The 24,903-nt window shown below is 34.4% G+C and overlaps 2 protein-coding genes across 3 annotated transcripts; one reads left to right on the plus strand and one right to left on the minus strand.

The window, feature by feature from the left end:
* Nucleotides 1–1,589: 1,589 nt before the first annotated feature.
* On the plus strand, nt 1,590–4,759 carry LOC120073353. 2 transcript variants are annotated; one of them, XM_039026148.1, is made up of 6 exons: nt 1,590–2,100; nt 2,496–2,586; nt 3,201–3,364; nt 3,683–3,743; nt 3,832–3,885; nt 4,146–4,759. In XM_039026148.1, exons 1-5 carry the CDS (start codon nt 1,969–1,971, stop codon nt 3,846–3,848), a joined length of 465 nt encoding a protein of 154 aa, XP_038882076.1. In that variant the 5' UTR covers nt 1,590–1,968; the 3' UTR covers nt 3,849–3,885; nt 4,146–4,759. The 2 variants fall into 2 exon arrangements, with proteins under 2 accessions (XP_038882076.1, XP_038882075.1); XM_039026147.1 differs by having other exon boundaries at nt 1,591–2,100; nt 3,201–3,376.
* Nucleotides 4,760–6,381: 1,622 nt separating this feature from the next.
* On the minus strand, nt 6,382–10,024 carry LOC120073352 (rop guanine nucleotide exchange factor 7-like). The gene is made up of 7 exons (XM_039026146.1): nt 9,158–10,024; nt 8,956–9,072; nt 8,700–8,854; nt 8,036–8,110; nt 7,655–7,945; nt 7,219–7,575; nt 6,382–7,133 (listed from the first exon to the last, which is right to left on the minus strand). The coding sequence occupies exons 1-7, from the start codon at nt 9,465–9,467 to the stop codon at nt 6,642–6,644; spliced, it is 1,797 nt and encodes a 598-aa protein (XP_038882074.1). The 5' UTR covers nt 9,468–10,024; the 3' UTR covers nt 6,382–6,641.
* Nucleotides 10,025–24,903: the final 14,879 nt, after the last annotated feature.

Raw genomic sequence — 24,903 nt, forward strand, 5'->3', positions numbered from 1 at the left:
ATTCTAGTCTAGGCTTTCGTTATTTATTTATTTTTCCTTTTAATTTTGGACTGAGTAGTGAGTTTTTTTGAATAAGTTGCCTAGTTTTAGATTGGGAAAAATTAGATGAGTTGCTTGTCTTTTTCCTTAAAAAAAATATGCATAGAAATAGATATATCAAATCGCGTGTTAGATACGTATTTGGGAAGTATATCGGGGTGTCTGATATTGATTTTTTGCCTCACATGAAGTATCTATACTTCATAGCTTATTCAGTTTCATAAAAGTTTTAAAATTACATTCCGGTAAAAATTTTGTACAGCATAAACAGAGACTCATAGATGTGTGACGATAATCTACAATTATGTGGTAATAACTTTTATTCTAAATTATTATCACATTGTTTCACATCTCAATTTCACACTATTCTAACTTTTATTGTGGTAAAAATTTTATAAAGCATGTTGCGGGGAAGTAAAAAATGGATTTTATGACTTTTTTTTTTAAAAAAAAAAATTAGAGTAAATATCAATTTATATCTTTAAACTTTGGAATTGGATTAGTTTAAACCCTAAACTTAGAATTGTATCAATTTAAATCTTTTAACTTTGAGAACTGTATCAATTTAAACCCTGAACTTTTTATAAAGGTATCAATTTAAAATCTCGAATTTTTATAAGTGTATCAATTTAAATCTTGAACTTTCATAAATATGTCAATTTAAACGGGTGAACTTTTATAAATGTATCCAAACAAAGCATAATGGAGGATTTAAGTTGATACAATTATGAAATTTTAGAGTTTAAATTGATATATTTATAAAAATTCAGAATTTAAATTGATATCATTTTTAGTTTGAGGTTTAAGTTGATACAATCCCCAAATTTCAGGATTTAAATTGATACAATTATTAATCTAGAGTTTAAATTGATACAAAACTAAAGTTCACAGGTATAAATTAAGGGTACATGAGTTGGGTTGGGTTAGGAGATTTTCTGGATCAACTCAAAATTTCAAGGTTTGTCGAGTTGGCTACCTGAATAAACCCAAATAGGGTCACAACCTAACCCTTAAAATTCGGTTGGGTTGAGTTGTTAGGTTATTTACTTTTTTCTTTTCTTTTTTTTTATTAATTTAAAATACTTAAATTTGGCCATATAACATATTAATAACTAAAATTTCATAAAAATCAAATGTTAAATATCAAATCTAAGATATCTATTACAAACTTAAAAAAAACATTATATATATATATATATATATATTAGAAATTTGATTTGGATTTGGTCAATCTAAATTTAAAAATTTGTAACCTGAACTCAACCCAGTCCAAAAAATCTAACCCAACCCTTACAATTTCGATTGGATTGTCCGAATTGTTCGAAATGTCGGATCATTTGAATACCCTAAAATTGATATTTTTCAAAAAAAAAATTAATTGAAATTTGTTATGAAAAAAGGAAATTGTCGTTATCCAGTCTGGGATGAACCGTGGCGGAAAATGATTGGTAGTCATTGTGTGTCCCACATAGAGGACTTACGACTCCACGTGTCATCGTTCCAATTAATTCATTTGACAGGTTGAAATATGAAAGAAATAAAAAGGAAAAGAAAAAACTTTACACAAGGAGAGAGAGAGAGAGAAAGAGCGAGAGATCGAGGCAAAATGAGAAACTCGCAGAGATTTTGAAAGAGGTTTTAGTTTTGATTCTGTTTTCTCCATTTTCACAAAACCTTCTTTTCTGCCTTATAAATTGGTGGAACGAACTGGCAGTTTCATCATCATCATTTCAACTCTGTTATCCCAGCATTCACGTGTTCTTCCCTTCTCTTTTCTTCTCTTTTCTTCTCTTCCTCTGTTTTCCTTCCCCATTTCCATTCCTCCAGAAACAACTCAAACCCATCAATCTTTCTTCCTCCATTAAAGGGGTTCTTCCAAACCCAAATTTGATAGAAGGGCAACTCTGTTTTTCATTGATTACAATCAAAATGGAAGGGAAAAAGCATGTGGGTCTCGGATCCTCTTCTTCTTCTCTCACTACTGACCTCTTTGGCTCCAAAGAGACTTCCTATTCTTCCACCACTGGGATTTTTGGCTCTATTTTTGCACCTTCTTCAAAGGTTTGTTTCATTCTACCCATTCCTTCTCGATTGCTATCCCATGATCATTGATTTTCTGGTTTTTGTTTGTGTTATTGTTCCTTTTTTATTTATTTATTTATTTTTATTTATTTTTGTTTCTCTTTCAGTTCTCTCCATGGATTGTGATTCTTCTTGTTCTTGTTCTTGTTCTTGTTTCTAATACTCTTTTTTTGCCCCCTTTTTAAATGGGTTTTGATTATGTTAATGAATTGAAGCAAATTTGTGATGATTCCTCAATTGATAGCGTTTATTGACTCACGCTTGGATGCATTGCTTCCCCATTCCCTTAAAGATGGAGCAATTGAACTCTTCAATTTATATCTAAAATTGTTAATTAAGAATTTCTAAAATTTATATCTGTTTTACTTGTTCAGGTTTTAGGGAGAGACTCTCTGCTTTCTCAGACCAAAGAGGGAGAGAGGGATTCTGTAAATGAGCCATGGATCCCCAACGCTGAAGCTCAAGGTTTGTTTATTGTATTGATTATCTATTCAAGAAGAAGCTTGAGCGTTAGGCTTCTTCTCTTACTTCCACTTTGAGGCTCCATCTTCAAGATTGGTTGTTCTACTTCTTGTTTTCTTATGGTGTTGAATTGATATATTGAATTTAAACTGGTTTCCTGTTTCTCATATGACTTTTTTTTTAAAAAAAAAAAAAGAAAAACAGCTGATAGCATCAGAGGATTATGATTTTGAAGCTTTTTCTATTGTGTATAATGTTTCAAGTATTTCTTATGCCATGTTCAAGGATACAGAAAGATTTTTAAATGTTTTCACCTTAAGAATTCTGGAAGGTGTTTTTACCTAGCCATACTTTTAAAATATGGAGAAAATATATAAATGGGTTCTTAGAGAAATCTTCTTAGAGGAATTTTAGGATATAATTCACAACCAAGACTTGACACTTGCAAAATCCAATGACTTGGAGCCAGTTTCTTTTTGCTTACACATGAACTTGGTTCTGAAAATTGCTTGATATTGTTCTCTTCAAAAGATATCCATCTCAATAAGCAAATCGTTGAGATCTAAATTTTATTATAGAAATCTTCCTTATTGATATCTTTTTTTTAATCTCTGCAGATGATACTGCTAATCATACACAAAAGGAGAGTCCGGAGATGAAGAATAAAGATATGAGTTCCATTTATCAGGATCAGAGAGCACAACCATGCCATCTTAGCTCATCAATCTATTATGGTGGCCAAGATGTTTATACTCATCCTCAGAATTCGTACAATTCCGAGGTGAACTCTGCGGTTAGTGTATTCAATACATCACTTTATAGTTTAGTATCTTTTCATATAGCTTAATTCCTTGTTTACTTTCAGATTCAACGGATTTCGTAACATTTCTCTTTTTGTTTTTATTCATTACTTCATTTTCTTATGTAAGTTGACTATTTTAAAGCACTAAACATGTTAGTACTCTTCTGTTTGAAAAGTACTTGGAATGCTTTCCCCTTGTTCAAACAGAATGGTAACATATATCTGAATAGACACTAAAATTGAGTATTCTCTTGCTCCTAATGACCTGCTTTGACTTACTCTGGTGACATGTTTCAGTACAAGAAGGAAGGGGGAGAAGATGATTCTGGGAGTGCTTCAAGAGGAAATTGGTGGCAAGGTATGAAATAGAGTTGCTGCTTATGAGAAAAATATTGAAAATTATCTTTCTTTCAATTACTCATTTCATTTCCGATCCTTGTTTGCAGGATCTCTCTATTATTAGTGCTAGATCACTTGCCAAGGTTTATATACTTATTAAGGTATTTTTAGTTTTAAAATGTTATGAACTAGGTTCTTACTATTTTAGAAACATGGCTGTCATTATTTGTTAGAAGCATTTGGCTGCCTAATCAAAATTGTTGATTCTGATCACCACCGAACTCCACAGGCTCTCCTTAGAATTTCAAAGTTTCTTTTCAAATTATCATTCAAATTTGTTTTGATTAATACCATTATTCTCGACTTCATCTAAGATGCTGAGGTTGAATTGTAGATTTTTCTGTGACGGTTTAACGTGCAGGTACATAGGATCATAGAGCTGCAGCACTACTTCTACTTCACCTCTTATTGTATGAAGCTAGACGATAGCGAGATCGTTGTGAGAAAAAGCTGGTTGATCCATTTTTCCAGCCAAAACAACAGAATCTCTTTCAAGTTAATTATTAGTAGTTTTATAGGCATCTTTCTCAATTTTACTGTAAAGAATGCTACTGCTGCTGCTTCTGGTGTTTGTTGTTTAAACCTTGGCGTTTTTAGCATAAAGGAAATCTGGGTTGCTGTTTGCTTATTAGTATCATATTGGAACTTGAATCAAAATCTTGAATATATATATTTCGCTCTCAGAATGATCGGGGATTGTTTGGTTAGGTAGTTCATGAAGCTCTCTCTGGTTTTCTCCTTGTTTTCCTTAGAAAGCCAAACAAGGCTGAAGCAATATGAGAAGTCAAAGTAGTTGGGAGTGTCATTTTCCCATCCTTATTCAAGAGTTAAGGATATCTTGACAAAGTTGGATGGCCAAACCAGTCATTTTCTTTCAAGGAGTTTTTATGGTCTTGCTTTTCCAAGGTCGTTAAGTTTGGCCGTTAAAAGGGAAAATAATTGAAAAGATGGTGGGATGGGGACAGAGATTCTGCAGCCACAATTCTTGGCAATGTTTTGATCTGATTTTTTTTTTTTGTTTTTGTTTTTGTTTTTTTGATGTTACTTTTGGTTCTCCACACCACTCATAATTTAGATAGTAAATAATGTGCTAACCAACAACATCAATGTTGCGTTTAAATGAATCTTATATTAATTTTTAGTTACCTCTATTTCGTTGCCTTTTGTTTTGTTCTGTTAGTTTTAAAAGATGAGTTTCTCCCTTAACTTTCCGTCTAAACACTTCGATCTAAATTAGAAAAATATTTCAACATGACCCTAGCTAAATGTGGTTTAATTTTTTCATTTTGACAATCACTCCATAATCGTTTTAAAACGCTTTTTTTTATAGTCAATCCAAATAAGTTTCAACACTTGAATTATCTAGATTTGTATTAATTTCATTCTGGTCCTAGTTTAACACATTAGTTTTTCTAGTTTAATTAGTCCAAATACTTCAAAAAGTTGAAAACTTCCTCCTCAATTTTGTGTTCAATAAATTTGACTAAAAATAAGATACCAATATAGTTATTGTATTTGAAACGGGTTCTATTCTAGTCCTACTCTTAAATGTCTGAAATTTAATATCTATTAGCTTTATCTTTACAAATTTTGGAAAGATTTTTAAGAAATGATCAGAAATAGCTCCAAAATGTTTCCTCCTTTCATAACTAGCACACTAGCACACTTTTTGAAAAAACGTTTAAATAGTTTTTCTTGGTGCTTCCAGGTCGAGATCGAGTCCTGAGATTTTAATAAAAAATTAACCTTTTCGTCTTATATTCGAATTATCGATTCTTTTGAGCTTTACTGGTGGAATCTCGATTGGGATGAACATCGAGATTCTAAATAATTTTTCCAAATCTTACCTAATCTTTCTCAATTCTTTTTCAAATTTTAAACACTAAACTTTGTAAACTCAAATAATTTTGGAAGTAGAAATTGTGCATAAAATTTAGTTTTTTATTCAAATCATGGTGATCAATCTCTACTAGGAAGCAGCAAAAAAAAAAAAAAAAAAAAAAAAATTAAATTACTTCTTAAAAAGGTGTTCTAAGCATTTGAGTATTATTTTTGATAATTTTATTTGGGTAATGTTTTATCTTGAATTAATTATTTTTATTATTATATTAATTTCAATAGAAAAATAACTTACAACTAAGAATAAATATTAATCTTAGGATGAGACAACATAAAGACTAAGTTTAAATCTTTCACTCCGTATTTTGTTTTGTATTTTGTTTTTTCAAAACTATCTGGACATGTACGTATATGAACCAGAACTAAAATGAGATAAGTCTTAAAAACTGTATGAAATGTAAACTTTATATTTGAGCTCATTGGTATGAATTCTTTAATTTTGGTTTGTATAACTTTTTAAAATATAAGTTGAATTATAGGAGATTTGGGCATAACCAAATTATTGAAAGCTTATCTTTACTATTATAATAAAGAAAATGTGGTGCCCTTAGATTTATTATTTTATAGGATTGAGTGGCAATGTCCCATAAGACAGTTGAAGTGAGATTGGAAAAATTCAGATTCTGGTACCCAAAAAGTTATGTTATGCCATTTAAAATCTGGTACCTAAACTCAAATGAGCAGCTTGCAAGATTGGATTTGTAAATGAAAATTTATTTTCTTTATACTTTCACAGTCAAAACATAGGTAAGTCAGGAAAGAGATGAAGCATTTGATTCCTCATATTGACAGTCAATCACACCTCATCAACACAAATACAGCCCAATTCTGAAGATAAACCTTCCCCAATTTCAAATATACATCCTATGCCTACAAAAAAAAAATATGCAGAAAAGTGACAATTCAAGTGGAAAAACAAACCCCATGAATCTCAACTTCCTCAAACCAACCTTGGATTTCACTCTTCCACAACCGATCCTTGTCTGGGTGAGCTTGCTAATCCTCCCCTGTACTGAGAGGCTTGCCTGTCGAGTTTCGAGTTTGTGGTCGGCTCAGCTTTTTCAATTTTATTGCTGAATTCTTTTCCTCCTCTTGCTTCCACACTAAGATAGTCGGTCAAAACCTTTTTTACTCCAAACCCACGCTGGGGAATCTTGGTGCTGGGAATGAACGGTGACCTCTCTCCCTTTGCAGGGCTGGCTGTTTGTGCAGGTGAAAAGCTTGGAGTGGCAAAGGGTGTTTTATATGGAGTGCCAGAGACGGGCACTGGGAAATGCAATGGGCTGTTCTTGTGAGAAATCACACCAAGTTTGGATATAGATGAGAGTTGATGATCGGAATGCTTTGTGAGATCATCCACGTAAAGCAAATCATCGATACGTGCAACGACATTGAATGCTAGGCTCTCTAAAACTCGAGAGTAGCTCTCTAAGATGGATTTCCCAACGTCCTAAATGAAAAAAACAAGTGTTATCTACTCAAGTTACTATGGGTTAATTGAGTGGAAAGTTGAAAGAATTCTGGTAGGGACAGACCTTATTGTACTGAATCTTGCTCATATCTAGGGTTGTCTGTGGAAGACCGGGAAACCGTTGCTTCAAGCAAAGTAGTAGAGTCTCTGCTCTCTCTGCAAGCAACTCCCTTTTCTCCGAGTCGACCATCAGCTCCTTGACCATTTCCCACGATGATTTTGAACTTTGTTTGGTGGAGTTAGTGGCAGGTTTTGAGTTTATTCTCTTCCGCCAAACATAGATTGAAGCCTCAACCCGATTAGCAATCTCTGTAGCTTGATGTTCAGAAGACATTTCAAGGCAGTCAAGCAAACATTCAGGAGAGAAGTGATCCGAGGAAATATATCGATATATAAGATCTCCCAAACAGGCTCTTCCATTCTGAAATCAAGTAGGATCAGAGATAAGAAAATCACATTGCTTTGGATATCAGAATCATAGCAATTTTTGCATCTCATACCTTCGGTAAGGCTTCGAGATATGGTTCAGGAATTTCCAGATCAGCCAGAGTTGTACTGTTAATTGCCATTGCAGCTTTTAGTATCTGGTTTGTACTCTCCCGCTTGTGTTGCAATTGCCTTCTTGAGTCTTCATGGAGACCGCCAGGAGGAACTCGAGGAACAGGAAGCCACCATTTTTCTTCTTGACGCTGTAGCACTCTTTTCAAAGAGGAAGACCCATCAGTCTCATGAGCCAGTATCCCTTGATCAACATACCAAAACTCACAATCTTCAAAACTATCTAGTATTTCCTGCAAATAATTTGTTTTACCAAATTTAGAACAGATCTCACAATTGATTGTATTGGAACACAGAGATTAGTGAATGTTGGTGAATCATACAAGAAGCATATTGTCCAGTTTTCGAAGAGCAGGAAGATTTACATAGAGATCTGAGCGTGGTCTGCACGTCATAACCTGCAGGATCATAAAACACCATCAGAAAATCTATGCTTTAAAAATACAGGAACATTTAAATTATTCCCTTTCACATTTGGTTGCAGTTCTGTTCAATAGATATGATGGTATTGATAAAAAAAATCCAGTTCAAACAGAGAATCCAAATTAGAGAACTGATTACTAAAGGTTTTGGCCTGTGTTGGTACAGATTTTGCTAAAATCGAAGCAATTGGATATCCAACTCAGACCTATATGCCATGACCAAGCAATAGAGACACTCTAACACTCCACCTTTGTCATATATTCCATATATCACACTAGATAGATATCATATTCATGGAATATGATTCACTTTTAAGATGCCTTGATGGTGAAATGGTAGACATATGAGACTCAAAATCTCCTGTTAAAGAATGTGGAGTTTTGAGTCCTCTTCAAGGCATAATGTCGAGAATACCCGTTGTATTAGTATTAGCATTTAATCCTAAGACAAAAGCTACAAAGGCAGATGAAAGGCGAGATAAATGAAGCAGGCAATTCAAACAGGCAGAAACTTAATTCTCAGAAAACAAAAGCCATGGGGTGCTCGTTCGAAGTCATTCCATACCTCAAGCTTGCTTCCATCAGGAAACGTTTGCCAAGTAGGCGTCAATTCGACAATGTGATCACTAACACAAAGAAGCCAATCCATCTCCCTTCTCCACATAACTTTCTTTTCTGATGGAAGGGGTTCTAATCTCCATAGTTGCCCAAACAAAGTGGCTATAACAAAACAATGGGGAAGGGAAGCAGCATTATACAATCTGAAATCGAGCCCAATTCTAGATAGAGTTCGGGCAATATGTAAGACAGACAAAACATACCACAAAGATTTGTAATGGCATTAGATATAGCCAATGCTGTACAAACCCCATTTCCACATCCTGACATATCTTCTCCAAGCAACAGTTTTGAAAATCTTTCCTTCATCATCTCAATCTCTATAACCCCCATACAACAGAAACAAATTAATATAGTTTTTAAGGAGAAACCCCAGAAAGGAAAAAAGGGTTTAATCTAAATTACCTGATGATGAGGATACTTTCTTCTCCAGCTTCCTATTATCAACATGGTTTTTATCTCCATTAACAACACCATTAGTTCTAATACAATCAGGTACCTCAACTTTTCGAGTAGACCAACTCAATGAAGAAGGGGAAGATGAATCCTCAGAACCACTATGACTATGCTCCTCGAGCCCTGTGGTTTCTGATGTAAGAAAATCAGAGCTGGAGCTACTCTCACGCCCATGTTCTTCAATCAAATGGCCAAGCGTCTCATTTTCAGACACAATGTCGCCAATGCTTTGGCTTTTTTCAATCACACTCTCCTCCATTACAACTTCCCCTTCTCAGTCACAACCATAGCACAAAATCAGAGCAACCCACTTCGATTTCACCCAGTTGAAGCCTTCTCAAGCAAAACCCAGCTCCCAAACACAAATTGCGAAGGAGATTCCAAAACCCAGATAGCTAAATCAAAGAAAAATGGGGTTCTGAAATGATATGGGGCCACTCTTCGAAGGGTCGATTTCGCTTTATCCAAAAGGTTTCACCTCAAATCAACCATGGCTGATAATGAAAAGGGTATGTGTATGTATAAACGGTGAAAACAATGAAAGGAAAGAGGTGGATGAATTTAAATGGAGGTGGTACTCATGATTACTGTGAGTGGGATCAAACACATGAAGTTGGAAAGACAAAGAGAAGCGGTGTCCGCCATTGATATTTATGAGAGCTGGACAGAGCATCCATGGTCCCAAAACTTTAAGCAGACACTAAGATGGCGGTGATGCGGTGTGTGTTCAAAGACTGTGGCCTTTGCTTTCCTTAAACGAGGGTTCTTGAATCATAGATGTGGGAAGTGGGAATCACAGTGATTAAAATAACTTTTGGGGTTTCAAAATTATTTTAATTTAAAAATATGTGCCATGGGAATCGTGAAACAGGGGTGCCATTTTATCATTGCAAAATTAACATAATCCTTGGGTCCTTTTTAAGTTCTTTTTTCTATTCCTTTTAATTAATTGATTTTCGAAAACATAGATAATTTTATTTCTGCATCAGAAATTTTATAATTCTATAATTACTCTTCTTTTTTAATATATAATGTTTTCCAAATTACAATCATAAAGTCAGAAGATATGAATCCCAGTAGTATATATGCTAAACTAAAAAAAGAGTGTTTGTTAGTTACATCACATTTTTTAGTAAGTTAAAATAAAGATGATTAATGAGAACGTTAAAAAAAAAGAATTTTTAAAAGAGAAAGAACAAAGGGAAATTATTTCAAATAGTAAAATGGTTGAAAATATTAATAAAATATAATAAAATTTTAGAACTATCAATGATAGATACTGATAGACACTAATAGAAGAGCATCTATCATTAGTTTTAAAATTTTACTATATTTTATAAATATTTAGATTTATTTTTCTATATTTAAAAATAACCCACGAAAGAATGGAGATAAAAATCAAAATTTCAAAAGTTAAAAATAAAATAAAAGATAAAGGTCATAAAACCAGAATGATATTTTGAAAAGAAAAAAAACTGAAAAATCAAGAAAAGAATATGGTTAAAATCTTAAATATAAAGCAACCAAATCATTTGGTAAGTACTCTAGATATCAAGCAAAACCCAAAAAGAGTTATTAAAAAAAAAAAAAAAAAAAAAGTTGTTGTTGGTGATGTTCTTGGAGTTGAAATATGGAAGTATAGTTTTTGTAGCATTAATTAGGTACCCTTTTTGTTAACTTTCCTTAGAAGACTTGTTTGGCTTACAAATTAAAAAACTCTAGTTACTATAGTTAAACCAAAATTTAATTAAATTTCTTTGATTATGATCATTTTGTTAGTTGTTCTAACTTCTAACTAAAAGACTCAACTTTTTTCAACAGCCTTCTTCCCACCAACGGCTATCACTTGTTTGTTTGTGTTTGATTTTTGAAGGCCATAAGAGGGAAAAAAAAATACTAATAATAAACCAAACAAACACACCTTAATCTTCTTCCTCAAGCTACTTCCTTCATGCTCTTGCTTTTGCTTTTATTAATTCTTTTGCTTTTGATTTATTGATTCTTCATTCCATTGAATCACCAAATTTGAATTCATATCATTTGAATCAACTTAAACCTAACAAATCTTAAAATTTAAAGTAGGTATTCGTAAACTATACTTTTTGTGAGTTGATCCAATTGAGAAAGATGAGTTGGTGTAAAGAATCCATCAAACTTGTTGCTTCTACCTAGTTTTATTTTGTATGTTATGAGTTCATTGTAATTAATGGTTATATTTTGTAATAGCAATTTGAAGGGGCAAAATGTTCTTTTAATATTTTAATTATGATTATTATATTCTGTTCAATGGCATGCTTTGAATAATTATTGAAAAATATATCATTAAGCAAATGATCAACTTATTTAATCATTAACATACTCTCATCCATTTGATTATAATATATATATTTTAAATAAAATATGTATTACTTTAGTTAACAATATAAAAACTCTAGTTTAGATACCTTTTTAGCTCAAAGAAAAGATACCTTTGAATTTTTTATGCTATTTTATTTTTTATAAATTAATATTTATTGTAAAGTGTTATATGATTATATCTACCTATTGCGTCGACATATGTAGGTATTACCAATGCAAATGGAACACGTCAGAAGAAACTTAGGGATCGTTTGATAACATTTTTATTTCATGTTTCCTATTTATATTTTTCATTTTTCTAATTGACTTGTTTGATAATTGTTTTCGTTTCTTGTTTCTAACTCTAAAGAGACTAATCTAAAAAATGGTCCAATTTTAAGAAAATACAACTTTGATCCGTTTCTATTTGTATATCACAATTTATTCTAAAGATCAATAATAGCCTTTGGTATGCTATTATTTATGCTCCTATTTCTAGCTCCTAAAAGATAAGAAACATGAAACATGAACGTTATCGAATGGACCCGTGTATAAGTTATGCAACGATTTATGTGTGCTTCTCCCAACTGTTTAGAAACAACACAACAAATGATCTCCCTTCACGTCCTACACACCGGAAAAGGAAACTACTACTAGTGGGGACCTTTGTTGACGGCCTGACACAAGCTTCCTCGGCGTCAGAAAAACCCAAAATTTTGTAATGTTAATTGTAATTGACTTCAATAATTTTAATCACAACATTTTGATAAACTTGAAGGCATAATTGCAATTTTAAGAATTGAATTCCTCAAAGCATGAGAGCGCTTGTGCTTTCGAAATTTATTTTGAAATTCGAGAAAAAGCAGAAAAAATATACACAATAGTACAAGATGAACATATATTTATATATCAACATGCTTTTACAAAGAAGAAGGCATTAAAAGAACTAACCCTTGAAGACTATCTTCAAGTAGTTCTTCTCTGCAACTCATGAACAACCACGAACTCCTCTACACCGACTTCCCCCTCGAACTCAATGTATAAGAACACTACTACTAGGCCTTCCTTACTATTCTCCAGAATAAGAATCAAGGATCTATTGCTCCTTGATTTCGGTAAATGAAAGAGTAATTGAGAGAGGGATTAGATGAAAGAATTTTGCAGAGGGAGTTTTCATTCAAGGACAACACTTGTTTTTCTTTTTCTCACACTATTCTGCAGAAAACTTTCATCAACCTTCAAAACGTGAGAGAGGGATGGAGGGGGAGTTACAACTCCCCTTCACATATTAACAAAAAAAATATAATTAATTTAATAATATTAATGAATCAATAATTAAATATCACGTATTTAATTTCATTTGAATCATATTCAAACCATATCTTCTCACATAACCTAATTTTAATATGAATTTTATTCATATTCATATTATTATATATTTGTATCTTATTCAAAACATTATTCTCTCCTATAACTTATAGAATTAATATGAATCTCATCTATATTAATTTAACCTATAGTTTTATATGAATCTCATTCATATAAATAATATTTGAATCTTATTCAAATTTTTATTTCTCTCATATAATGAAGTATACTTTTGAATCTCATTCAAAATTAACTTTATATTATAATATATCTATGTACATTATATTAATTGTATCTTATATATTTAATTCCCTTATTAATTTGAACAATTAAAATTAATCCAAAATTAATTTATTCTTATTTTTACCCTTAGTAAGCTAGGAAGGGGACCTAATTGACCTACAGATTAGAAGCTCTAATGATACGAGATTAATTAATTAAACTTATTAATTAAATTAATCAACACATTCATTAACTGCAAACTACTCCACTAAAGACTCACAATTGTACTCTTTGTACTATAGATATATTTATGTGTCCATGGATATAACCAATCAACAGTAAGTTAAATCTTCACGAATAGTTTGTAACTATAGTTGGGTCAAATTATCATTTTACCCTTGTAGTTATATCTAACTTCTTAAGTACCACTGATCCCTTTGATGAACAAACAGTCAAACTATAAACTTGTTGGGGTTGATGCCCTAAATCTCGTAGAGTTCTATAGTTTGTAAACATTGTATGAACAGACTCTTTACATGTTTAATAAAATATATGATTCACTTTATCTACAAAATATATGATATTTTAGTTGCATTAACCACCACAAACCAATAAACTAACATCCAAGGTTATCAATGTGACTTAAACATGTATGTAGAGACATACAGGTGGATCATGTTTAAGTGATAACCTAAATGGTCTGTAGTAGATGGATAAGGCTGGATATCTTATCCTAGTGACACTGCGAGTATGACTCACTTTGTAGGTATCAAAATTATTGTAAAGTACTACAAATAATCTGATCCTGATCATTCATGTATTAGACATGCGAACGGAGATATTCTATACAAATGAGTTTGTATAAGACTAAATCACGAAATGTTTAGTCTCACTATATAACACTGTTCATAATAAATACTTTCATTTCACCAGGATGACCATAGGCAACATGACCTAAATCTTGAGTCAGTTGTGAACTCTTGCCTATGAGGGCCTTTGATTTGTATGGGTGAGAGTGACCAGATTGTCGACTCAATAAGCCTACCATTTTGGGGATTCGTCTGATTGGGGAATTGGGAACACAACTACACAAGATGTAATTCACTCCTTCCCCAAAGCAGGGGAAAGTAGATAAATTCACTCCTTCTCTGGGTCTTGAACAATGTGGCACCACACCCTCTCCTGACCCGACAAGGGTTTAGTCATAGTAGGACTATGATCTATTGTTCATTAGAGAAGTCAGTGACACTTAAAGAGTTAGATGTAACTACAGGGGCAAAATGATAATTTGGCCTAGCTGTACTTACGAGCAATTTGTGAAGGGTCATCGTACTGTTGATTGGTTATATCTAATGGACACATAAATATATTTGTAATGCGAAGAGTGCAGTTGTTAGTCTTTAGTGGAGTGCCCGACAATTAACGGATGGTAAATCATGTAATTAAAGAGTTTAATTAATTATTCATGTACCATTGGAGCTTCAAGCTACAGGTCCATAAGGTCTCTTTGGTAGCTCAAAAGGATTTAGTTGGAAATCAACTTTTGGGTTAATTTGAATTGTTCAAATTAATAGAGGGATTTAATTATATATGATAGAATTAAATTATGTCAATTATATATGATATAATTGTCATAATATATTTGATACATTATAGTTTAATGGGAGGAAATAAATATTTGAATGAGATTCAAATATATTTTCTATGAATGTGATTCATAGTTATTAAATTTAATATAAATATGATTTATATTAAATGCCATAAAATAGAGAAAAGAAACTATAATTTATATTGTATGTGATACAATATTAAAGACGGGAAGAAGTAAATTCCATCTTGTGTAGCTATGTTCCCATTTCCCTACTTGGACAAATCCTCAAAATGGTAGGCTTGTTAAATCGACGAATCTGGCCATTCTCACCCATACAGATCAAAGAATTGCTCTCATAGACAAGAGTTCATAACTCACTCAAGATTAAGGTCGAGTCACCTATGGTCTGAAGGGAACGGTGAAATTCGATGTGAAAGTGGGGATCGTGTCCCAATTTCAAATCTCACAAAGAATTAAAATTACAAAGACCTAGTTTATGCATTCTAAAGAAAAAACAAATAATTAGAACAAAGAAGGAAGAATAGGTTTTGGAATGTTACTTACTCTTGAAGTACAAAATAATCTTCACGAAATCCTTCTTCAACTGGTCACGAACAAATCATATGAAACTCGATCTCCAAAAATGCAACAACCCAATTTGGCCACCACAACAAGTGAATCTTGTGTATTCTTCTTAAGGTTTGAGAATAATAGAGAGAGTTGTGGGCTTCTCTAATTTTTGGAAGAGGGAAAAGATTTTTCCGAGAGGAGTTTTTCTGAGAGAGAGATTCTATGAGTCTTTTTAGATTGAACAGACTAGACTCACTTTGTGTAAAAGGCAAAAGGAAGATGAAGATCCTTCAACCTTCTACCACCACACGTCTGATTAAAGAGAAAAAAAAAGGGAAAGAAGTTATTTAATAAATCCCTCCCTTAAATTTAAATTAAAAACCAAAATTTAATTTAAATAAAAATATAATAACTAAATTATTATATAACCATATGTTATATCAAAATATAACACATGATCTATAATTTATATTATATCAAGTACAATATAACCTATAGTTTGTATTTCTCTCAATAATGTATGGTATTTTATATAAATCATATTTATACTAAATTTAATTATATGAATATAATTCATACAATTAATATTTGAATCATATCCAAATATTTAATTCGTCTAAAAATGAACTTTTATACTATAATGTATCAATTACATTATATTAACTATATCATATATAATTAATTTAAATTAATTATATCATATATAGTTAATTCCTCAAATAATTTGAACAATTCAAATTAATCCAAAATTAATTCTCAATAATCCCTGTTGAGCTATAGAGGGGACCTTATGAACCTGTAGATTGAAGCTCTAATGGTACTTGGATAATTAATTAAACTCCTTTAATTAAATTATCCAATATTCATTTCTACCGGTTACTCCACTAAAGACCGACAAGTGCACTCTTTGTACTACAGATATATTTTTGTATTCATTGGATATAACCAGTCAACAATGTGATGACCTTTCACAAATTGCTCGTAAGTACATCTGAGCCAAAATTACCATTTTGTCCTTGTAGTTATATCTAACTCCTTAGGTACCATTAATCCCCCTAATGAACAATAAGTTATAGTCCAACTATGACCAAACCCCTCTCAATCCTTTAGAGAGCAATTTATCAACTTACTCCGCGTCTGGGAAGGAGTGAATTTCATCTTGTGTAGCTATGTTCCCAGCTCCCTAATTAGACGAATCCCCAAAATGGTAGACATATTGAGTTGGGATCTAACCACTCTCACCCATACAAATCAAAGGACCGCTTTCATAGGCAGAAGTTCACAACTCACTCAGGTTCAAGTCATGTCATGTATGGTCATCTTGGTGAAATGTAAGTCACTATTATTAATGACTTATATAATGAAACTATTCATTTTGTGGTTCGGTCTTATACAAACCCTTTTATATAGAACATTCCCGCTCAGATGTCTCTACATGAGTGATCAGGATCAGATCATTTGTAGCATTACAATAATTGTAACATTTACAAAGCATGTTAATCTCGTAGTGTCACGAGGATAAGGTACCCAACCTCATCCATATACTACAAACCATTTAGTTTATCACTTAAACATGATCCACTTGTATGTCTCTACATACATGTTTAAGCTACAAAAGATAACTTTGGATGTTAATTTATTGGTTTAGTGGGTAAATGCTATTAAATGTCGAATAAAATGCCTCATATTTTATTAAATAAATAAACCGTTTGTACATTACAATTAAAAACTATAGAACACACAAAATTTAGAACATCAACCCCAACAATCTCCCACTTGTCCTAAAGCTAGTGGGGTGTACATCATAAAAGTTATACTAATATAAAAGTACAAAAAACAAGAAACTAGGGCATAATACGTGACCAATACAAAATCTCTAATTTGCCCTAGACTAGATGTGACATGTCTTGTAGACCCATACTCTGCAGGTGACCCTCAAACCTCTTAGCATGAGGGCCTTTGTAAATAGATCAACAACGTTGTACGCGAAAAGATATCTACGTGATGATCACATCTCTTTGATGCACAATCTCTCAAATGAGATGATACTTCCGCTCTATTTGCTTATCGCGTTTGTAAATCCTGAGCTCTTGAGAATTAGCCACAACACCACTATTATCACAATAAAAGGTGATGGGCTTAGACATGTCTGAAACCACTTTCAGATTAGTCAGAAACTTCCTGAGCCACACAGCTTCCTTAGCAGCTTCACAAGTTGCTATATACTCAGCCTCCATAGTGGAGTTAGCAATGCACTCTTGCTTGGTGTTCCTCTAGCTTATTGCCCTTCTTTTAAGATTGAACACTGATCCTGATATGGATTTCTTAAAATTCTTATTAGTCTGGAAGTAAGAGTTTGTGTATCCTGTAAGAATCAAATCTTTAGAATCGTACATGAGCATGTAGTTCCTTGTTCTCTGAAGATACTTGAGGGTATTCTTAACGGCGGTCCAGTGATCAAATCTTGGATTAGATTGATATCTACCGACTATCCTCACTGCATAGCAAATGTCAAGTCTAATACATAACATCGCATACATCAGGCTACCAACAACCGATGCCTAGAGACTCTGTTTCATTTCCTCAACCTCTTGAGGTGTCTTAGGATACTATTCCTTAGAAAAAAATAACTCCATGCTTGAAAGAGAGCAAATCTCTCTTGAAGTTCTGCATCGAAAATTTAACAAGCATCTTATCAATGTACGATGCCTAAGACAGGGCCAACATTTTATTCTTTCGATCTCTACAGATCTGAATGCCCAGAACAAAATTCTCCCAAATATTTCATTTGGAATTGGATCGCTAGCCAATTTTTAATTTCAGTTAGTAGACCTACGTCATTCCCAATGAGTAGGATATCGTCTACATACAACAGAAGAAAAGATACTGAACTGTTGATTATTCTCTTATAAACACAAGACTCGTCAACATTTTGATCAAAGCCATAAGAATTGATCACAATATCAAATCTTATACTCCAAGATCGAGAATCTTGTTTCAATCCATAAATGGACCGATTAAGCTTGCAAACCTTTTGCTCTTGACCTTAGGTTATGAATCCCTCAGGTTGCTATGTATATATGGTCTTCTTAAGATTGCCATTAAGAAAAGTAGTCTTAATGTCCATTTGCCAAATATCATGATATGAGGCAATGGATAGGAGTATTCAGATAGACTTCAACATGGAAATAAATGAGAAATTCTCCTCATAGTCGACTCTCTCAACCTAAGTATAACCCTTTGCCACAAGTCTAGTCTTGAAGGTTTGCACCTTCCCATCAGTACCATATTTTCTCTTGTAGATCCATTTACGACCTATATGTTTAACCCCATCAGGTTGATCTATAAGATCCTAAACTGAATTGAAGTACATAAACTCCATTTTGAGATCTATGGCTTTGATCCATTCATCTTTATCAACATCCTCTATTGTCTTCTTGTAAGACAATGGATCCTCAACATCTTTGTCAGCTACGATAGCTAGGGTTTCTGTTAAACCTATGTAATGAATAGGCAGATTCGCAATCCTTCCACTGCATCGAGGCTTTCTCAACGTTTGGGGTAGATGTGACCTACGAGATGAACCAACTTCAACAACTCTTGTTGAGGTATTGGGTTCTTCGATAACTCTTGTTGAAGGTTCAATAGTTTCACTGGAAAGTTCATTTAACACTATCTTACTGTGGGGCTTATACTCCCTCATGTGGTCTTCTTCTAAAAAGGTAGCGTTTGTCAACACAAACACTTTATTATCTTTAGGATTGTAGAAGTAACCACCTGTCGTTCCTTTAGGGTAACCTACAAATAGACATAATTTTGAACGAGGTTCCAATTTCTTAGATTTTGCCTCAAGCACATGTGTTGGGCAATCCAGATCCTAAAATGACATAAACTACCTTTACGACCATTCCATAACTCGAAAGGTATTCAAGTATCACTTTTGTATAGAACACAATTCAAAATGTAAGTTGTAGTCTGCATTGCATATCCCCAAAACGAGTCAGGTAAGGAAGCTTAACTCATTGTAGACCGAACCATGTCCAATGAGGTTTGATTTTTCCTTTTTGATACACCATTCTATTGAGGTGTACCAAGTGACAAGAGTTGAAATATAATTCCATGTTCTATCAAATAGTCTTAGAATTTCAAATCCATATACTCTCTAGGTAAGGAAGCTTAACTCATTGTAGACCGAACCATGTCCAATGAGGTTTGATTTTTCCTTTTTGATACACCATTCTATTGAGGTGTACCAAGTGACAAGAGTTGGAATATAATTCCATGTCTGTCTCTTATACACATCTAGATGTGTATAAGAGACAGATTCTATGCTCTATCAAATAGTCTTAGAATGTTAAATCCATAAACTCTCCACCTCGATCATATCGAAATGTTTTAATTGTTTTATTTAATGAATTTTGAACTTCAACCTTGTACTCCTTGAACTTTTCAAGAGTTTTACACTTATGTTGCATTAAATAAACATACCCATATCTAGAATAATCATCAGTTAAAGTGATGAAATACTCAAACTCTCCTCTTGCCTTAACATTCATTGGGCCACGGAGGTCTGAATGTACAAGTTCTAAATGTTCTTTGGCCTTGTGATCTTTTCTAATAAAAGATCTTTTAGACATTTTTCCTTAAAGGCATGACCCACATATAGGTAAAGAATTTTCTTTAACTTGCTTTTGAAGGATCTCATACCATGAGTTCCATGAGCATGTTCAGATCGCTCCGATCTCACCGTGACTGAAATACAAATGATATACATTCAACACATACAGTTATGCACATAAATCCAATTATTAGCATGCTCAGAACAAAATGAATAACAAAAAAAGGGTTCCATACCAGTTGAAGACTCTCTTCGAACTTCTGAACCCCAATGCAGCGGACCCCTCCAACATTTACCAACACCCGACGGGTACGTCGACTGCAACAACACGATCAACACTAACACGAACGCTGTAGCGCGGACAACACCACCACTAATGAACCCCGGGTATTCTTGGAGTGAAAACCCAAAGAGTGGGCTTTGGTGAGTTTGGTAGAGGACGGAGGACAACGATTCGTGTAGACGATAAGCAAGTGAGAGATAATACAGTGCTATCGTATAGCAGAAATTCTTATCGCATAGAGAAGCTACACGTTCGTGTAGGAAAGGCTGAACGATCGTTTAGGAAAAATGTATACGATCGTTTAAAGAAATCGTGAGGTAGACGATCATTTAGAAGGAGAAGCAACTATCGTATAGGCTCTCGGGCGATCGTTTTCACAAATTCTTTTGGGCAGTCTAAAAATAATGAATGCACCATACAAAATGAAAACCACTTTTCATTTTTAACCCATCGGTTATCATAACTGACGATGCCCATTACCCACGTTCGAACGTGGAAAAATTGGTTAATTATCATATAATTAATCAATTAATTAATTAATAAATATAATAATATTATATTTATATCCAATAGTTTGATATCACATTATACTATAATATTTTCTCCTCTAATTGATATAAATCATATTTATATCTAATTTCTTCAAAATAATGTATCTTATACATTTAGCCAATTATATCATATATAATTGAACTTCCTCTTGTCAATTTGAATATTTCAAATTAACCCAAACACTGGTTCTCAACTTTATCCAAGCTATCCAGGGAACCTAATGAACATGTGGCTCGAAGCTCCAACGGTACATGAATAGTTGACTAAACTCTTTAGTCACGAGATCCACCATCCGTTAACTGTCATTGATTTCACTAAAGACCAACAGCTAGAGTTACCACAGATATATTTCTATGTCCATTGGATATAATCAATCATGAGTACAATGACCCTTCACAGATGCTCGTAAGTACAACTGGGCCAATTTACCGTTTTGCCCCTATAGTTACATCTCACTTCTTATGTACCACTGATTCCTCTAATGAACAATACAACATAGTCCAACTATGTCTGAACACCTCTCGGGCCAAGAGAAGGTGTGTGGCACCACGTCGTTCAAGCCCCGAAATCAGCCTTTAAGGGAGCCATCTATCTACTTACCCCTGCCTTGAGGAAGGAGTAAATTCCATCTTGTGTAGCTAAATTCCCAGCTCCCAAATCAGACGAATCCCTAAAATGGTAAGTTTGAATCGGCGATCTAGCCACTCGCACCCATACAAATCAAAGGACCACCCCAATGGCAGGAGTTCCTAACTCACTCAGGATTTGAAGGTCAATGTTAACCTAGTACATCCTAGTGAAGTGAAGTCTCTGTCATGAACGGCGTGTTTATAAGAAGACATTAACACTTCGTGGTCAGGGTCTTATACAAACCTTTGTATAGGGAACGCACCCCGTTCGCATGTCCCCCAACCACGAATGACCAGGATAAGACCATCTGTTGAACAAGTTTACACACTTGTTGACATTCCACAATGGGGCCGCATCGTAAGAGTTACCAGGATAAGATTTCCCCTCCTATATCCATATACGATAGACCATTTTGGTTATCAACTCAAGACATGATCCATCTGTATGTCACCAAATTACATGCTTGAGTCACATACAGATAACCAGGAATTTTATGTTTAATTGCTTTGTGGTAAAGAAAATAAAACAATAACCGAGAAAAATACAATATGTGAAGTAAATATCATATATTAACAACACAAGTATTCGTACATACTGTTTATAAACTATAGTACACAAGACTTTAGGGCATCAACCCAACAATTCCCACTTGTCCTAAAGCGAATTGAGGTTAAAAAAACTTAGTACAAAACAATAAACTAAGGCATAAAGCCCAGTACAAGAAAATCTCCCACTTGCCCTAGTCCAGCCACGGGCTATCATGTAGACCCATGCTCCGTAGGTGACTTCAACACTGTAGCCGTGAGAGCTTTCGTAAACGGGTTAGCAACATTGTGCTTCGAAGCGAATCTAACGTGATGATCACGTCCCCTCGATGCACTATCTCACGGATCAAATGATACTTCAGCTTTATGTGTTTACCACGCCGGTGACTCCTTGGCTCCTTGAAGTTTGCCACTGCCTCACTATTATCAAAATAGAGGGTAATGGGCCTAGACATAATCTGGAACAACTTCCAGGGCTGTCAAGAATTTCTTGAGCCAGATGACCTTCTTTACAGCTTCGCAAGCCACTACGTACTCCGCCTCCATAGTGAAGTCGGCGATGCACCCCTGCTTAGTGCTTCTCCACACTACAGCTCTTCCATTAAGAGTAAAGACTGACCCTAATGTGGACTTGTGAGAGTCCTTATCAGTCTAAAAGTCAGAATCCGTGTATCCTGTAAAGATCAAATCCCTCGAACCATACACGAGCACGTAGTCCCTCGTTCTCTGAAGATACTTGAGGATGTTCTTCACTGCAGTCCAATGACCCTGGCCTGGGTTAGACTGATACCTACTGACTATGCTCACAACATAGCAGATGTCTGGACGAGTATAGAGCATCGCGTAAATTAAACTGCCAAAGCAGACGCATATGAGACCCGTCTCAGCTCTTCAACCTCTTGAGATGTCTTAGGACATATTTCCTTAGACAAAGTGACTTCATGCCAGAACGGCTTAGGTCCCTTTTGGAGTCTTGCATCGAGTACTTGAGCAACATCTTGTCAATGTACGATGCCTGAGACAGTGCTAGCACTTTGTTCTTACGATCCTGAAAGATCTGTATATCTAGAACAAACTGAGCCTCTTCCAAATATTTCATTTGGAACTGGGTCGCTAGCCAGTTTTTAATTGCAGTCAAGACCTACATCATTCCAAATGAGTAGGATATCTTCTACATACAACACTAAAAAGACTACTGAAGCGTTGATGATCTTCTTGTATACACAGGGTTCATCAACGTTTTGGTCAAAGCCATACGACTTGATCGCAGTATCAAACCGTATGTTCCAAGATCAAGACGCGTGTTTCAATCCATAAATGGACCGATTCAGTTTGTAAACCTTTTGCTCTTGACTTTGGGCTATGAATCCCTCAGGCTGCACCATATAAATGGTCTCTTCAAGATTGCCATTCAGAAAGGTCGTCTTGACGTCCATTTGCCAGATCTCATAATTATAATAAGCTGCAATGGATAGAAGGATGCAGATCGACTTTAACGTGGCAACAGGCGAGAAAGTCTCCTCATAGTCGACTCTCTCTACCTAGGTATAACCCATTTCCATAAGTCGAGCCTTGAAGTTCTATACCTTCCCATTAGCACCCCATTTGCACTTGTAGATCCACTTACACCTATAGAGCGAACCCCATCAGGCTGATCTACAAGATCCCATATTGAGTTGAAGTATATCGACTCCATCTCGAGATCCATGGCCTTAACCCATTCTTCCCGGTCAACTTCCTCCATTGCCTTCTTATAAGACAATGGATCCTCAACGTCGCCATCTGCTACCATAGCAAAGATTTTCGTGAAACCCAGATAGCGAATGGGTGGGTTCGCAACCCTCCCACTACGTCGAAGTTCCCTTAACTCTTGAGGTAGAACCGACCTACTGGATGAACTCCCATCAACAACTCTTGTTGATGTAGCAGGCTTTTCAACAACTCTTGTTGAAGTTTCAATAGTTTCATTGGAAAGCTCACGCAACACGACTTTACTTCATGGACTGTGCTCCTGATGTGTTATTTTATGAGGTGAAATTATGGAATGAGATGTGGTGATGGAAATGCGTTGAGCAACAAGTTTTATTAGCGGAATCCAAGTATAAACCCCACTAAGTTTCCTGGTAAGTCCAAGGTTGAACACAGGGACTAGGGAAAACAGTATGCAGTGATAATTTCTAAGAAGACCTTGCGATAACCAAATAAATCAAATAGTTGTTTGTGTTGTTGTTTACTGTGTAAAAATAAAGGTATGCGACGGATTTGAGAAAAGTTCGATTATGCTGTAGATACATTGAGTATGCGAAGGAACGGGTTGAGAAGGCGTTTTGCTAGCATTTCCGGGGAATGCATCAAACTATGCGATCATGCTACACTCATGCGACAACATATCATTTTCCAATGCAAATGCGTGCTTCTAGTTCTAGGATGCATGTGTTGAATGCAACAATGTCCATAGAGTTTATTCCTAAGTCTCTATTCTTTTCCTATGCGATGATGCAAGATGCACACAAAGACAAGGTGACTGCACACAATCATATCCTATCTCTAGTATGCATGCGATGTGTTAATAGCAAATAACGCTTATTCCTAAGCTTCTATCTCTTGATTATGTATTCTAACCTGACTCTTCTGAGCCTAGATTCTAATTTGACTTTCCCAAGCTTAGATCCTGTCCTTAGACTACCTTCCCGAGTATCTCTAATGAATGAATGAAGCATACATAATACAAGACAATCGCATAGAATGAAGATCCCCAGTTCTACTAGCTAAGTGCTTCTCAACCCATTCAACAGATTTAGCTACTCATGCATAATAAACAGAGAGTGAACAGATATAAAGAAGTAAATTCCATTTCTATAGATAAGTTTGAGTACAAAATGACAATGGAAAATAAGGATAGAGAGCCTGGTAGTAATCCCTTGCTTCTCAAGGCCTTTACACTATCAACTATATTCTGTTCGAAAGATAATCCTGCTT

Source organism: Benincasa hispida, chromosome 3, assembly GCF_009727055.1.
Source record: "Benincasa hispida cultivar B227 chromosome 3, ASM972705v1, whole genome shotgun sequence".
Taxonomy (NCBI): domain Eukaryota; kingdom Viridiplantae; phylum Streptophyta; class Magnoliopsida; order Cucurbitales; family Cucurbitaceae; genus Benincasa; species Benincasa hispida.